Here is a 16,323-nt window from a genome sequence, read left to right on the forward strand (position 1 = left end):
AAGCTCAAATACTATACTGAACTCTATACCAGCCATCTTAAACTAAATTACTATTGAAAACAACTTATGTGAAAAATGGTGATACTAAAACAGGATCTCTGTGGTCAGATAAATAAAAATTCTTCATTAAACTGGTATCAGAGCTGGGTGTGGTGGCGCACGCTTGTAATCCCAGCACTCGCGAGGCTGAGGTAGGAGGAGCACTGCAAGTTCGAGACCAGCCTGGGCTACAAAGTGAGCTCAAGGCCAGCCTGAACTGCATAGTGAGACTCTGTCTCAAAAAGACCAAAAAAATAAAATAAAATAAAATAAAATAAAATAAAATGGTATCAGAAGTATTCTGTAGATTAAAAAATTACGAAGACAAAATCATAATACTTAAAAAGCAAATTTTGGACAATAAAGTTTTTGGCTTATACTATTTTCATTTTCAACACAAAAAACAAAGGTTTCTTGTACCACAAGAGATTTTGATAACTAACTGTGGTATAGTCTGCAATCATATCATGACATTTTGTAAGTTTTAAACAAATTATATTAGTCCTGTAGCTTAAGAAAAATATATAATTGTAACTTACATATTAGAAATGCTACTTTAGAGCCAGGCATGGTGGCACGCACCTGTAATCTTAGCACTTGGGAGGCTGAGGCAGGAGGATCACTGCAAGTTCGAGGCCATCCTGGGCTACAAAGTGAGATCAAGGCCAGCCTGAACTATAAGGGTAATACCTTGTCTCAAAATAAATTAGAAAATAAAAATGAAATGCAATTTTATTCTTGTAAATAAAGGGGAAATAAAACATGAGTAGGGGAAATAAAACACGAGTAGAGGAAACTGTTAAGTCATTTCCAATGTCTTTGATATGCTTGCTTTTTTATACTTGTAACTGCTTTAAATTTAATTATAAAAGTGATTTTACAATTATATTATTGAACACATAAAATGTACAAAAGAACAATCATTACTTTAATAATTATTAAAAAGACTACTGTAATTCTTTTTGCCAGTCTGCTTAAAATTTGTAATTCCCAATGTAAGTTTTCATTTGTATTACTTTTATTACCTACTAACAGTCAAAACAAAACAGAAAACAAAAACATAGTTGCATGCTTTTATATAATTATACTACTTTAATTTATACTACTTTAATGTCACCTAGGTTGTTTTCGAAGACTTTCAATGCTTTCCAAGATTTCTCAAATTACCCCCCAAAAAATCCTAGTTTATACTTTAAAGTAATCAACACAATAAACTCATTTTTAAGATTTTTGCAGCAGGCCAGGTGCGGTGGCTTACACCTGTAACCCCAGCACTCAGGAGCCTGAGGTAGGAGGATTGCCCAAGTTAAAGGCCAGTCTAGGTTACACAGTGAGTTCAAGGCCAGCCTGAACGACATAGCGAGACCCTGTCTCAAAAAAAAAAAAAAAAAGATTTTGCAGCAAAATAATCAGCAACACTATAGTATAACAAAAATTTTCACCCAGAAATATATACCACATCATGTAGTTCTTTTTAACCAAGTAACAAATATACTGCATTTTAACTTCCTCATGAAACATTTGTAAAGATTCAATTACACTGGAATGGGAACTAATTTTTAAAATATACAGTTTCAACTGAAGAATGTTGCTCTCTTTCTTTTTTTTTTTTTTTTAACTGAAACATCTATTTTAAACATCCTCAAAACTCAGGGTACCGGTGGAGCTCATAAGTAGAACACTTATCCAGCATGCACAGGGCCCTGGGTTTAATCACCAGCACACACAATACATAAAAAAGGAAAAACAATATCCACTTAACTGGATTGTTTTTTGGGATTTTTTGTTTGTTTTTTTGTTTTGAGGCTGGGTCTCATCTTGTAGATCAGGCTGGCCTTGAACTCACTATGTAGCCCAGGCAATCCTCCTGCCTCACCCTCCCAAGTGCTGGAATTACATACATTAACCACCAAGCCTGGCTAACTGGATTTATTTAAAAAAGAGAGCATTTCTACATTTTAGCAACAGGGAGAATACCAAAGAGCCTGATATGTAAATTGAGACTGCGTTACTCTGCCCTATTCCCTAGGTAAAACGTCTGCCCACTTCATTTATGAGGAGGAGGGAGGAAGAAAGAATGGAAAGAAGAAAAAGAATTCTCCTTTTCTCTAGAGAAACATTACCTTTCTCAAGTTTTAAACTTTCTTCCAAGTAAGGGACTGGCATATTAAAAAAATATGAACATGAAATAAAGGTAGAGAATACAATTGTCTTATAGAAACCACATTCTTACTTCTGTATTTTTAGATATTGCGTATTTAATAGGGGTTCAATAAGTACTTCTGGCTACTTTGTGCTTATAAAACAGTACCATGAGAACATGGAAAAATTACATCAACTGTGATATTTCTTAAACTTTGAAAAGTATGTTTATCATCTTCTTAAACACAATTCCTTTGCTTAAGCAGAAACCTGGAAAGACAAGTAGAACATACTTGGAAGAAAAAAATGAATGGGTTAGTCATGCTAATCCAAAAAAATCATGCTTTAGTGCTGACTTCTAAAAATTAATTTATTCTTTTAGTCTGACTTTTAAGTTTATGTGATCTATTCATTTTTCTGGATATAGACTACAGATTCTTTAATTAAATATCTGTGAAGAGCAAACTAAAGTAAATTACATATATAATACTTATTATTATTACCAAACATTTTACAAAACTTGGCATTTGGAATTGCTACAAAGGGGGAATTCAACTAATCTTATTTCCACTTAAGTTAAAAGCAGTATTTTCAGTAGTTACTCTACATGCAGTTGGTAAATCAATACCAAAACTTATACTCTATTGGCTAAGTAAGAATATGAATTTATTACCCACCTACTGGCATAATGTTTTCTGGGGCATGACAGCAGCGTAACATGTGCCCAACATTCTAAATCGTTCTTGGCCTGCACTTTGGGCCATCCTAATCAAGTCTCACCTCACGGAAGCTCCAGCTGCAGAAGCAGCTCTGTAATGCTAAGAATGGATCCTCATCACAAAAAGTCAGGCACAATCTCAGCTATCTTCATATAGTAACACAGTTCTTTTACCATTTGTGAGGAAACAACCTGCTCACGGAAGCAATGACCTGAGATCTACTTACAAGCCTTACATCATTACTAAGAGGTAAGAGGATAATGAAGGAGAGACACAGAGATTAACTAGGCAGGTTATAGTCTAAGAATCACAGAAATATCTTTTTCCCTATTTAAAAAAAAAGGCTTTAACACTATAAAGTACAATGTTGGAAAGGAACATAAAAATATACCTACTTCAGTTGAGGTAAATGCTCAGACAGAATGGGGCAATATAAATTTCATCAGTCAGGAGGAGATTAACACTCAAAAGGAACTGTAATACTATAAAATTCACTAAAAATATGACATTAACTACTTTAGAATCCAGATTCTATCACTCTAAGAAATCACTGAGTTAGCAGGCTTATTCACACTTGTATTTTAGGGAAATTTCAAAAACTCTTAATTTATTTGAAAACATATTTACAAGAAAGACATAATAAACACACAAGTTTTCTTCTACAGATAACCAAATTCCATAGAATTTGATCAATATTAAAGAACTTTTTTTTTTTTTTTTTTTAGAGATAGTTTTGCTGCGTAGTTCAAGCTGTCCTTGAACTCACTATGTAGCTCAGGCTGGCCTCAAACTTGCCACGATCCTCCTGCCTCAGCCTCCCAAGTGATGGCATTACAGGCATATGCCACCATGACCAGTTGTAACTTTTCTTTTTTTTAGTAGTGACATCAGGGATTTAGCCCATGGTTTTCATACTGAACTGTCCCCAGTCCTTTTTTTAATTTAAGTTTTTATTTTGAGACAATTTCTTCTTGCTAAGTCTCTAAATTGCCCAGGCTAGACTTGAATTTACGATCCTTTTGCTTTGGCCTCTCAAGAGTGCTGGAATTGAAATATGTATCACCACATCTGGCTAGGAAAGTAACTCAGTAACAGTTCTTAAAATGACACTTTGAAGGCCCAGTACTTCTTTCACTGTAGGTAAATGGCAATGATTTAATGACCTTGTCTGGATCAAATAAAATGTAGTAATGAAGAGGAATGATAAATAGGGCTTGGGATACAGCTCAGTGGTAGCACTTGTCTAGCATGCCTGAGGCTCTGGGTTTGGTTCCCAGGGTAGAGGGCAGAGAGATGGAGTATGAATGAACAAATACAAGTATGGTGACACATGGAAGGTTGAAAAAGTACAATCTTGAATTAAAAGGAGTTCAGCCTGGGAAACTTAGGAATTTGGCAAGACCCTGTCCCAAAACTGGGTTCAAACACCAGTCTGCACTCCCTCCGCAAAAAAAATGAAAAAGCACAATCATTTGTAAGACACAAAGGGAAAAAAGGAAATCAGAAAAGTGACTCTAAAAGATAATCTGAAGGACACCTAAAGACATTTCACTACAACCGTAAGTACCATGTTAACTTCTTGTACCTGAGGTTACAAGTTGCTCAGAAAGAGTAGAATAAAGTTACCTTGTATCAAAAAAAAGCCTCTAAGATCTAAAATGATAACATGCATACATTTTATGTGTATAAATTTTGCTACCTATTAGCCACCTACTCTTAAAACAACTTTAGCCATTTCTTTTCCCCCTTCAGTTCTAAGGATTGAACTTGGCCTGCACACTGAGCTACACCCTCATCACTTTCTGAGAGGGTCTCACTAGGTAGCTGAGTGAGACCCAGAGTGCTGGGATTACAGGCATGGGCCACCAAGCTTGGCAAGGCTAAACTTCCTATAGCCTTGGTTTGGCTCTCGGTTTTTCAATTGCAGAATGGATAAATGATGAAATGTCAAGAGACGGCACAAAGTTTAAATGAGATACTGCACACAGAGTACAGTGCCTTACAGTGCACTTCCTACTGTGGAGTAAGTGCATTCTGCTTGTAGTGAATCTGAACCTTTCATCATGCAAAGTATTGGGGGGAAAACCACAGAAGCTATTGTCAAAAATCACATAATACACAATTATCTGCTAATGAAACAATTTTAAAATGTTAAAAAAAAACCTACAGAATACTCTGCCAACATTCAGTGAAAGCATTGAATACTACATGCCTATTAAAAACTATAGATATGATTGTGATCAACACAAATATATAGACAGCCTACTAGAATTTAAAAACTGGTGATTTTAATAGAGTAGAGAAAGTACAATGATGAAATAGACATCAAGTGTTCTTAAAGCCCATACAGGAAGAGCCCCTTGAGGTTGTGACACTTAGAGAGAGAAATGAAGAACACAGTATCTAAAGGGTTACTATGAAAAGGAAAAGGAGTATGGCAGAAGGATATGATAAGGAAAGACAAACCATGATGTTTAAAATCTGAAGGCAAAGCCAAGTGTGCTGGTGCATACATCTAATCCCAGCACTTGGGAGGCTGAGGCAGGAAGATCACCATGAGTTTAGTTCAAAAACAAGGTGAAAGTTAACTTACAGAACTTATACCATAAAACCAAGATAAAAGGCAAAAAAACAAGAAAGAAGTTTATTTTCCAATGACAAACAGTATTAAATATGATAGTTTAACCTACAACTAATGGGCACCTCAGTTACAATGCAGACATTTCAAAGGCTGGCAGCTGACGACTCAAAACTATCAGTCTGCGCTTGGTTAGAGGCATGGTAGTGGATGGGATAAACAGATTTAATCTGTGAAAAACTGACTGAAACTAAACATATGTTGAGTTTGGGTCAGTCTCTCCAAACTCCAACATGATGTGTTCTAAAAACTATGGACAAAATGACGAGGGTTTGAGGGAGGGGAAAAGGTTGAAGACGGGAAAGGTAGAGGAAGAGGAGGAGAGAGAAGACGAAGAAGGTAATAACAGCTACACTAACTCACTGCAAACTCTGTATATCTCCAGTATGAATGGCTTTAAAGATTACCATTAAAAATCCTATTTATACCAGGCAAACTTCTTTTTTTTGTTGTTTTTTTTTTCCAGTACCAGGAATCGAACTCACAACCTTGCACTTGCCAGGCAGGCGCTATGCCGCTGAGCTAAATCCCCAGCCCCCAAGGCAAACTTTTTAATACGCTCTAATGTTAAAGATGTTTAAATAGCAAATTATAATAGACAATACAACACCCAAATTTTATGTTATTTTATTTTGCCTTTTTGAGACAGGGTCTCGCTATGCAGTTCAGGCTGGCCTTGGGGTCACTTTGTAGCCCAGGCTGGTCTTGAACTCACAACCATCCTCCTGAGTGCTGGGATTACAGGCGTGTACCACCATGCCAAGCTCTAAAACTTTAAAAAATTGGTCAAGATTCACTAAGCCATGGCCTAAAGATTGAATTCAGTTTCTTATTTTAAACAAAGACAACAATAGTTTAGGATTTACAGTTTTGGAAAATTGTACTTGCCATCACAAAATCTAAAATCTTAGGGATGCCGCTCAGTGGAGTGTATTTGCCTAGCATCTGCAAGGCCCTGGGCTCAAACCCTGCATCAGAAAAATTTAAAATCCTGCACAAATCAACTTAATTGCCCTAACTCTGTATTAAACACAAACAGCTCTCTAGTCTCATTTATGATTTACATGTAAGAGAACAAACTTTTATTATTTATTTATTTAGACAGGGTCTTTCTAAGTCACTAAGTGGGCCCAGCTAGCCTCCAATTTGAATTTCTTCCTGCCTCAGCCTCTCACAGTACTGGGATTGCACATGTGCATCACCACACCTGGCTTCAAAATTTGACTGAATATGGCAGTGTGTTCAACTTACTTGGCTTCAAATTTTACTTTATAATTATATGTGAAAAAGTAATAAAGGAATCTGCATTGTAATGTAAATGTTATTTACAAGTGAAAAAAATGTAATTTTTTTTGTTTCTCAGATACCTTGGCTCATTCCACAGTTGAAATGGTGTTACTGGGATGCTTTTACAAATATTTATTTTGTCTACTTATAAATCAGTTACCAACATTACCTCTTTTTCTTATGAGTTTCCACATTTCTAACATCATTTGAAAAGTTCAACGTACCAAAAATTGTCTGAGCAGAAGAACGCGTGAAGACAGTAACAGTGTAGCAGAAGCCGAGTTTACAGATTACACAATCTGTCATCAGAATGTAAACCTGCCCAGGTCAGAATTTCTGTAAGGAAGTTAGCAGTAATTCTGATTTTGTGATTATTTCATGATAAAGCCAATTAAGAAAGTGGCTACTTCCTGAAGCCAGTAAAAACTCAGCTGTCTACTGATCTTGTTTACTGCTGGTTCTTTGTTTCTATAAATTATAAATAGAATCAAACAAACTGGTATGAAAAATAATCCAGGCAAGGTAACATTTATCCTCAGCAAGAGCTCTATTAGAAACCTGCCTGATCCACAGTTACTATACGGAGACAGAAGGAAAAGCCCACTGCCATTTACAAGCTGTTCACAAGAGGATATGTGGGGCCGGAGATATAGTTCAGTGGCATAAGCCCTTGCCTGGCAAGCCTGAGGTCATGCATTTGATTCTCCGTACAAAAAAAAAAAAAAAAAAAAAAAAAGAGGATATGTGTTAGCTGTGAAACACATACTCTCTACCAGACACAGGGTGGAGTCATTTTTAAAAGGGATTATCTCATTTACCCCTTATAACATGTAATATGAGGTAAACTGTATCACTGTCCCTACTTTCCAGAGGAGAAAACACAAGTCCAAAGAGATTAAACAAATACCCGCAGCTGAATGGTAAGTGGCAGAGGCAGTCTGACTCAGAGCCTAAAGATCACCCAAGCATCTTTTATCAGTGCCTCTTAAAATACAGTTCAAAGTCTATCTACATCAAAATTACCCTGGTTGTCTCTGAACTACAAGGTCTTAGATCATTGAATAAAAATCTTAGTCAATACAGCCAGTAACCTGCATTTTCAATATTCTCTCCAAATAATCCCAATAATCAGTAATAGCTTGTAACTACCAATACAGACTTATTTTTCATTATCATTTTTCTTTTATTTTGGGATAATCAATAATTCAGCAAAGAAGCCAAGACATAGATTAAGGAGTTGACCAGCTGCTTAGCATGCACAGGCTCCCAGTTCCATCCCCAGCCCCAGCCCCAGCCCCCCCCCAAAAAAATCTATTAAGCAAATTTAAAATGTTAAAAATAACTGAGAAAATATAGTATAACTGTGAGCTAATAATATGGTGAATGTTTAAATTTTTTAAAAACTTATTACAGTAAAAGACATATTGGCCAGATATGGTGGCGCACACCTGTAATACCAGCACTCAGGAGGCTGAGGCAAGACAAACACTATGAGTTCGAGGCCACCCTGGAGTACATAGTGAGTTCAAGGCAATCTTGAACTAGTGAGGATGAGACGCTATCTCAAAAAAACGACATACTGCCATTACTTCCCCTCCAAATACACATTCCTCCTCACTTTGAACACACTCATCACTCTTGCCACTTTCTGAAGCAGTTCTGGAAGTTCTGTGGAACTAAACTAAGTATCTTTAGTTGTGCTGTCACGGCTGCTTAGATGTACTTAATTCAATTCAAAACATTTACCTTTGATGGTCATTTTGACCTTGGGGAAGAGTCAGAAGCTGCATAAAGTCAGATCCAGTGAATAAGGTGGATGGGGATACACTGTAATGTTTTTATTTGACAGAAATTGCCAGAACATGTTTTGAATCAACTCAGGACATTGATGCAGCCATGAAAAGATATGAAAGAGGACTTCTAAAACTGCCTGGGACAGTGACAAGAAGAATGGAAAAAATGTTTGTTTGGTTTTTTTTTAAGAGGAATACTTTGAGGGGGATTGTGTCTTCTGTTGTAGTAAATTTTTAATTCAAACATTCACCATAGTTTTGGATCTTGCCTCGCATCTCCTCAGCTTTTACCACACACTACTTACTCATTTTCATGGCTATCTTGCATTACAGAACTCGATCAAATTATTAGTTCTGATGGATAATTCTCTTTGTATTTAAAGCAAACTGATTCTTTCAGTGCTTTAACTTAATGCTAAATCAGTTTTCTGTATCTTACATTATTTAGCTAAACAAAATTTCAGAAGGAACAACTAACTTTTCAACCTTCAGCAGTTTGTTCAAGTATCATAATTCATTTTCCCACTAAATACATGGTTTGCTTTTATATGATCATATATAAACTGAATGTAAATAGTGAACTTTATTCAAATGTGACCAATCTTGGTCCTTCTCCATGGTCTGATTTTGGTCTTTCTTTTTTTTTCAGTTTTATAATCCTAAAACAACATATTCCTTCTGCTCATTTCAAGGAAATAAAATGTTTAAAAGTTAGGAAATATGCTGAAGATGTAGCTCAGGGGTGGAGCACACGTGTACTACTGTACGTGGGAGGACCTAGGTTTGAGTCCTAATACCACAAAAAAAGGAAAAGCAACAAACAGTAAGATAAATCAAGGCTTAACATATAATTTTGACAGCTGAAACATTTTTCAAACAAGTTCAATAATATGCTGATAGTCCACTATACTAAGAGGGACTCAAAGATGAATAGGACACAAGCTTTGTCTTCAAGGGGTTTGTAACTTGGGGGAAACAAAGCAATTCTGAATTCTAAGGTAAGGCCAAAAGTATGTTAATTGCTGTAATTAAAATCTAAAATGTTATAGAAATGCAAATGATATTTTATTCAAATTAAAAATAAGTAGGCTTGACACAACAGGCAGAATTTGAGGTGGGGTTTGATGACAAAGTATTCCAATTGTGAAGCACTAAAAGATGAAATGCATTTTTAAAGATTAGGAAGTATGGCATGTGGTAGCTATAAACGTTCATGGGGCAGTCACAAAGCATTGCCCAGTCCTCTGGAGGCAAAACTGACAACACATTTGACGGGAAATAAATATGAAAAACTAAGTCAAAGATAAGAAATGAAGGCAGTATGCTCAAGAGTTCAAACTGTTCTGTAGGTAATGAAAATCTGTAGATAATGAAACATTCTCAAAGTTTCTAAGCAGGGAAGTGAAATAATTAGAAGAATTTTAACATTATAAATGAATAAACAACACTACCCTTCATTCTCCCCTAACATTAAGGAATAGGTAGTAAGACAAAGAAACTACAGTAATGATGGATGGATGAACAGAAGAAAAAAGAAGGAAAGAAAGAACAAATGAAAAAAGAACAAATGAGGGAAGGTGGGTCGATAAAGGAAATACGGCTGAGTTAGGACTGATAAAATTTGACCTGAAAAACAAAGGTAGTCACAAATTGGATCCTGCAGCTACAAATACTATCAACCAAGACAGAAAACACAGGAGGAAGAATATGTTGTTTGCCCTTTTTAACCATTAAATGGGTTGAGGCAGGGGAAAATGAATGTGGTTTTAGGTGTGATATTAAAGTGTTAGAAAATATAACCAGGAGGCATCTGCTACTTGAGACAGAACTCTAAAGCAGAAGTTTTTCCAGTTATGTCACCTACAAGGTAGGAAAGATAGATACAGCAATGGAAACGGCTGTAATGGAGCAAAGCATGCATATAATCCAAGAATAAAATGGAACTCATACTTTAAAAATAGATGATAAAAGGGGGCTGGGGATTTAGCTCAGCGGCAAAAGCGCCTGCCTGGCAAGCGCAAGGTCATGAGTTCAGTTCCTGGTACCGGAGAAAAACAAACAAACAAACAAACAAACAAAAAAATAGATGATAAAAGGACAACAAGACAGAAAGTCTGAAAGAAATACTTAGGAAACAACAAAAGCCAAAGGAAAAGTTTCAAGGAAACTGAGATGCCACTGAGATATTAGTAATTATGTGAAACAAAAAAGAAAACACTCAGTTTAGAACTTAGTCATTATAGGTGAAACAGTGAATATCCGTTTTAAATGATTCAAGATAAATTTTTTTTTTTTGGTACCGGGAATCAAACTCAGCACCTGGTGCTAGCCAGGCAGGCGCTTGTGCCGCTGAGATATATCCCCAGCCCAAGATAAATATTTTTAACAAGGCAAAAGCATTTGGATTTTTACATATGATTGAAAATCTGAAAGAAAAAAAAAAAAACATAATAGTAAAAAACAAAATATAATAAAAATAATGAAAACTAACTATAAAAATCATTTTGAAATCTGGGCGTGGTGACACACGCCTGTAATCTCAGCACTCAGGAAGCTGAGGCAGGAGGATCGCTGTGAGTTTGAACCCAGCCTGGGTTACATAGTGAGTTCAAGGCTAGCCTGAACTACAGAGTGAGCCCCTGACTCAAAAAAAAAAAAAAAAAAAAAAGGGCAGTGTTTTCAAAAACAATAAACAGCACTTCTACTTGGAAAATAATTTTAAGCAAATGGCAAAGACTGGATCCCTGACCAACCTTGTCAGGCTCCTCCTCTGAGTCCTCTTTTCAAGTAAAGCTCTGACACTCACACTCCAATCCTCTGTCCTTTGCCTGCCCAGCCTAGTTTCATCAAAGAATCTCACTAAAGTCATCTCCTACCTTTGTTTTTTTTGTTTGTTTGTTTGTTTGTTTTGTTTGTTTCTTTCCGGTACCGGGAATCGAACTCATGACCTAAGGCTTGCCAGGCAGGCACTGTGCCACTGAGCTAAATCCCCAGCCCCATCTCCTACCTTTGAAATCTGATCTGCAACTATACTTTCAATGTGAAAATCCTCAGACTCCCTTGGGTAAGAACATCTTACGCGTGATGGCTCCTCTCAATAATTCTTCCACTAACCACCTCACCCCGTGCCTTGGAAATAAATTCCCACCTGCCCTTGTAGTAGAGTTAAACCTCTTTCCCCTGTTGCAATAAGGATGCTGTAATAGTCTCGAACAATGTTTTCCCTAACAAATATCAGAATTATTTTTTGTCAACACAGCAAGGCACTCAAGGAAAGCAGGTACATTCTTAATATTATAGGAAAAATAATTCACTAATCATAAATGAACTTTTAAATGTAAAAGTTCAACAGAATATCTATATGACTGATAAATATTAACTGATAACTTCTCGTGAGTATAAAAAGGTTCCCTCAATTTTTTATGCAAAAGAAAAAAATTTTAAAGGCTTTCCAATCTGAAACAAAGAAAAGGGTACTACTGAGCAATAATAGAGCCAAACTCAATTGCCTACTCTTGCTTGAATTTATCAGCTAGAACTTCTAACAACAACAGAATGGCCAGGCCTGTAACCCCAGCACTGTGGCAGGCTTAGGTAGGAGGATTGTGAGTCTGAGCCCAGCTTGAGCAATTTAGCATGACCCTACCTCACAAAGGTGGGTGGTTGGGGATGCAGTTCAGTGTGAAGGCCCTGAGTTCAATCCCCAGGCCAAGTTAAAAAAAAATGCTTTTAAAAGTGCTTGCTTTGGCACCACATACACCAAAAAAACAAAACCAAGCAAAAGCCAAACTAACAGAATAAAAATGGGGAAAAGTAGGTGGTGTATAAGTAACAGCCAAGTTACTGTAAGTCATATAAAGGAACAGATAGAAATGCCACTGGACACAAATCCTATATTCAGTGAACAAACACTAAGACTTGGCATGGGGAGAAGGAAAAAATAAGACTTTCTCACTGAAAGGATGATATGATTTAGGAGAGGTGCAAGTACAAATAAACAGAATTAAGAAGGATATAAATAACTTGTGAAGAAAATTCAAAGCACCAGATGCGGCACACGCCTGTAATCTCAATCTCAGCACTCAGGAGAACTGCACAGTGAAACCCTGTCTCAAAAAACACGAAAGAGCCGGGCATGCTGGCACATGCCTGTAATCCCAGCACCAGGAGGCTGAGGCAGCAGAATCGTTGCAAGTCCAAACCCAGCATGGGCTACAAAGTGAGCTCAAGGCCAGCCTGAACTGAACAGGGAGACCCTGTCTCAAAAAGAGAAAAAAAAAAAAGACCAAAACAAGAGAGAGTAGGAGGGAGGAGGGAGGGAAGAGAGACGGAGGGAGGGAAGGAAGAAGGAAGGAAGGAAGGAAGGAAGGAAGGAAGGAAGGAAGGAAGGAAGGAAAACTCAGAGGAAGAAGAAATGATTTCTGATAGGAAGGCTGCATTGAAAGGTTGCACTTTGCCTTAAAAAAAGATTTTCTTTAAATCTTCAAGGATGACTAGGATTTAACAGTCAAAGGAGCTGGCCACAGTGGCGCACGCCTCTGATCCCAGCACTCAGGAGGCTGAGGCAGGAGGATCATTGCAAGTTCGAGGCCAGCCTGGGCTACAAAGTGAGCTCAAGGTCAGCCTGAACTGCATAGCGAGACCCTGTCTCGAAAAAAAAAAAGTCAAAGGAAAGGGTATTCTGTGTTACAAAGTAGCAAAAACAGAGTGTAAGCAGTTTTTGTAACAAGTGGGGAACACAACAGGAGAAGGCCCCCAAAAATTCAGAACCACTTGTAACCTCAGAGTGTGACTTTATTTGGAAGTAGGGTCTTTGTATATGTCATGAGTTAAGGAGCTTAAAGGGAAATTTTAGATTTAGGCTGGACCCTCAATCCACTGACCAATATTCCTATGAGGAAGGGGCAAAGAGACACATACAGAAGACCAGGCAAAGTCAGAGAAAGAGGAGCTATGCTGCTATTAGCCAAGGAATGCTAGGGGCCACCAAAATTCAGAAGACACAAGGATGGATTCTTCCTTTGGAGTGAAAATAGATAGCGCTGTTATTACCCTGACATCAGCCAGTGGAATTGTAAGAAAGTAAATTTCTACTGTTTTCATTTATAAATTATAATGTATAGCAGCCCTACAAAACTAATATAGCTTAGTTAAATTCAATTCATAGAGGGTTACATTTTCCATGTTCCAGTATTTCATTTTATTATGTACTGCAAAGAAGAGCACAAAAATTTCTTCTTTATCAAGATATTCTAATATTATCAGGCAATTCTATTAAGAGGTAAACAGAAAACAATGTAATGTCAATACTCACAATGCGTGACTCCAGCCAGAGTTTGGTAGAAAGTGGGAGTATCACTATCATCAGTGAGGGTAACATACACACCTCCAGACAGTAGCCAACGAGAGAAGGTAAAAGCATCTTTGTTTAGAAGAAGCCAATTTCTAAACTTCTCATAGTTTACCTTTTCACCCTAAAATTAAAATGAAAAAGCGTAAGTTTTGTTAAATCATAGGGTATCTTACTTGGAATCTACATAACCCAAAATTAACTGACATTTACCATTCTACTATCTACAAAGGAGTAATTATGAAAGTAACATTACAGGGTATATATACTTAGAAAATAAACTCTTTTTAAAAATAACTTAGGCTGGAGATACAGCTCAATGGTAAAAGTGCTTGCAAGGCCTTGGGCTCCATCACCAGCAAGAACCTTGTCTATGCAAATTAAATACTCTACCACTGAACTACAATCTTAGCCCCCAGTCTATGACTTCTTATTACAATAATAGATCCCCCTCCCATAATTGCAATTTTAAGCATTCCACTCACCCCATAACAATTTCCCCTAATGGGCATTTTCCCTCTAGCATCCTAGAGGGCATTTTTAACTTCACAGTACCTTACCTACGACTTACTTCCATTTTGCCAAATCTAAGGATCACTTCTCAGTGATCAAAAGTTAACTCACTTGACCTTTCAGTATACTTGCTATAGTTGGGTTTTTCTTCTGGAATTTTGGAAACACTTTGGTCCCTTGGCTTCCAGGATGCAATTCTTGGTGTAATCATCTTACCTCATGAGGCATTTCCTTAGCCCGCTGTTTTAATTCCTCTTTATCAAAAAAAAAAAGAAAAAAAAAATTCCTCTTTATCTCACTAATTTCTAAATCCTGGAGTACAGGAGTCATTCTTCTGTTTTGGATGAGTTAGATGCATCCTCACCTATAAGCTAAAAAATCCTTTCCCCAAACCATAGATTCACATATATAAAAGCAGAGTTGAAAATTCCACACCAGTGTCTAATAAGATTCTCAAATTGATTACCCTCTCCCTAAGTACTGGGAATTAAACCCAGGATCTTCTCACTGAACTTCATCCCCAGTCCATTTTTGTTTTTTATTTTGAGGCAACGTCTCACAGTAATTTGCTAAACTGCTCAGGCTAGGCTCAAATTGAGAACCTCCAGTCTCAGACTCTGGACAGTGCTGGGATTATAGGTGTGTATCACCTAAATTTTTCTTGATATCTAATGCCCAAACTTCTTTCTCTAGTAGTGTTAAGCCATGGGTTTTTTTTTGTTTGGTTGGTTTTTTTTCGGTAGACAGAGAACTCACTATGTAGCCCAAGCTGGCCTCGAACTCCTGGCGATCCTCCTGCCTCAGCCTCCTGAGTCCTGGGACTACAGGCATTCACCAGCACCCCCAGCATAGCAGTTACTGTAGTCTTTAACTAAATCAAGCTTCCTCTACTTGTTATTACAGCCTATACTTGAAACAAGAAAGATTCTATCAAGTCCACTTACAAAATAAACGCAAACTCATCACCCTACTGCTACACCATAAATGTCTCAAAATAAAAAATAAAAAGTAAAGAATTTAAATGACTGTCACTTTTTACACGGACTGTTGCAACAACCTCTAATTTCACTTCAAGCAGGCTACTTTCTATATGCTAGTCCTCTGCTCAAAACCCTTCAATAGTTTCTATCTCATTTAGGGTAAACATTAAAGGACTCATTTTGTTTTTTTGTTTTTTCTCCAGTACCGGGAACCGAACTCACGACCTTGCGCTTGCCAGGCAGGCGCTTTGCCGCTGAGCTAAATCCCCAGCCCCACGACTCATTTTGTAATCTACTTCCACTCTCCAATAATCTCGGTGTGTGTTTGTTTTTTGTTATTGTTTTTGATTTTTGGTTTTATTTTGTTTTTTTGTTTTTGAGACAGGGTCTCACTAAGCATAGTTCAGCCTGGCCTTGAACTCACTATGTAGTCTGCTTCCATCTCCCGAAGGACAGGATCATAGCCACCACACCTGGCTCCCCAATAATCTCTTGTCACTTTATTTCCTACTATTCCTTCTTACTCCTTTTTAACTAAACTGACCTTATTATTTCTTGGATATAAGAAGCACACATCCCCCCCCAGGGTCTTTGCTGTTTTCTCTTCTTAGAAGGTAGTTCCTTAGATATCACCATGACTTTACTTCTCATCTTCCTATAAATTCTTTGATCAAATTTCACTTTATCCCACAGATTTTCCTAGCTTTCCCCCATCACCATCTATCACCATTATTCTTTATTTTTTCCCTATAGAACTAATTATCACCTAACACATGTGCCTGCTACTGGTTCACATTTAGTTCTCATCTACAAAATACAAGTATCTGTATAAATCTTATTAAAATGAAAACTACACATTCTC

At 37.1% G+C, this 16,323-nt stretch overlaps 1 protein-coding gene across 2 annotated transcripts in view; it reads right to left on the minus strand.

Moving 5' to 3' along the window:
* Usp32 (ubiquitin specific peptidase 32) overlaps positions 1 to 16,323 on the minus strand; it is a 166,860-nt gene that overhangs the window by 73,940 nt on the left and 76,597 nt on the right. For both annotated transcript variants that reach the window (XM_005393962.2, XM_013519383.1), the window contains exon 5: positions 13,933 to 14,092. In XM_005393962.2, the coding sequence (XP_005394019.1) occupies positions 13,933 to 14,092 (160 nt within the window). The remainder of the gene's footprint in view (positions 1 to 13,932; positions 14,093 to 16,323) is intronic.

The sequence above is a fragment of the Chinchilla lanigera genome, unplaced genomic scaffold (genome assembly GCF_000276665.1).
Source record: "Chinchilla lanigera isolate Chin_1 unplaced genomic scaffold, ChiLan1.0 scaffold00050, whole genome shotgun sequence".
Lineage (NCBI taxonomy): Eukaryota > Metazoa > Chordata > Mammalia > Rodentia > Chinchillidae > Chinchilla > Chinchilla lanigera.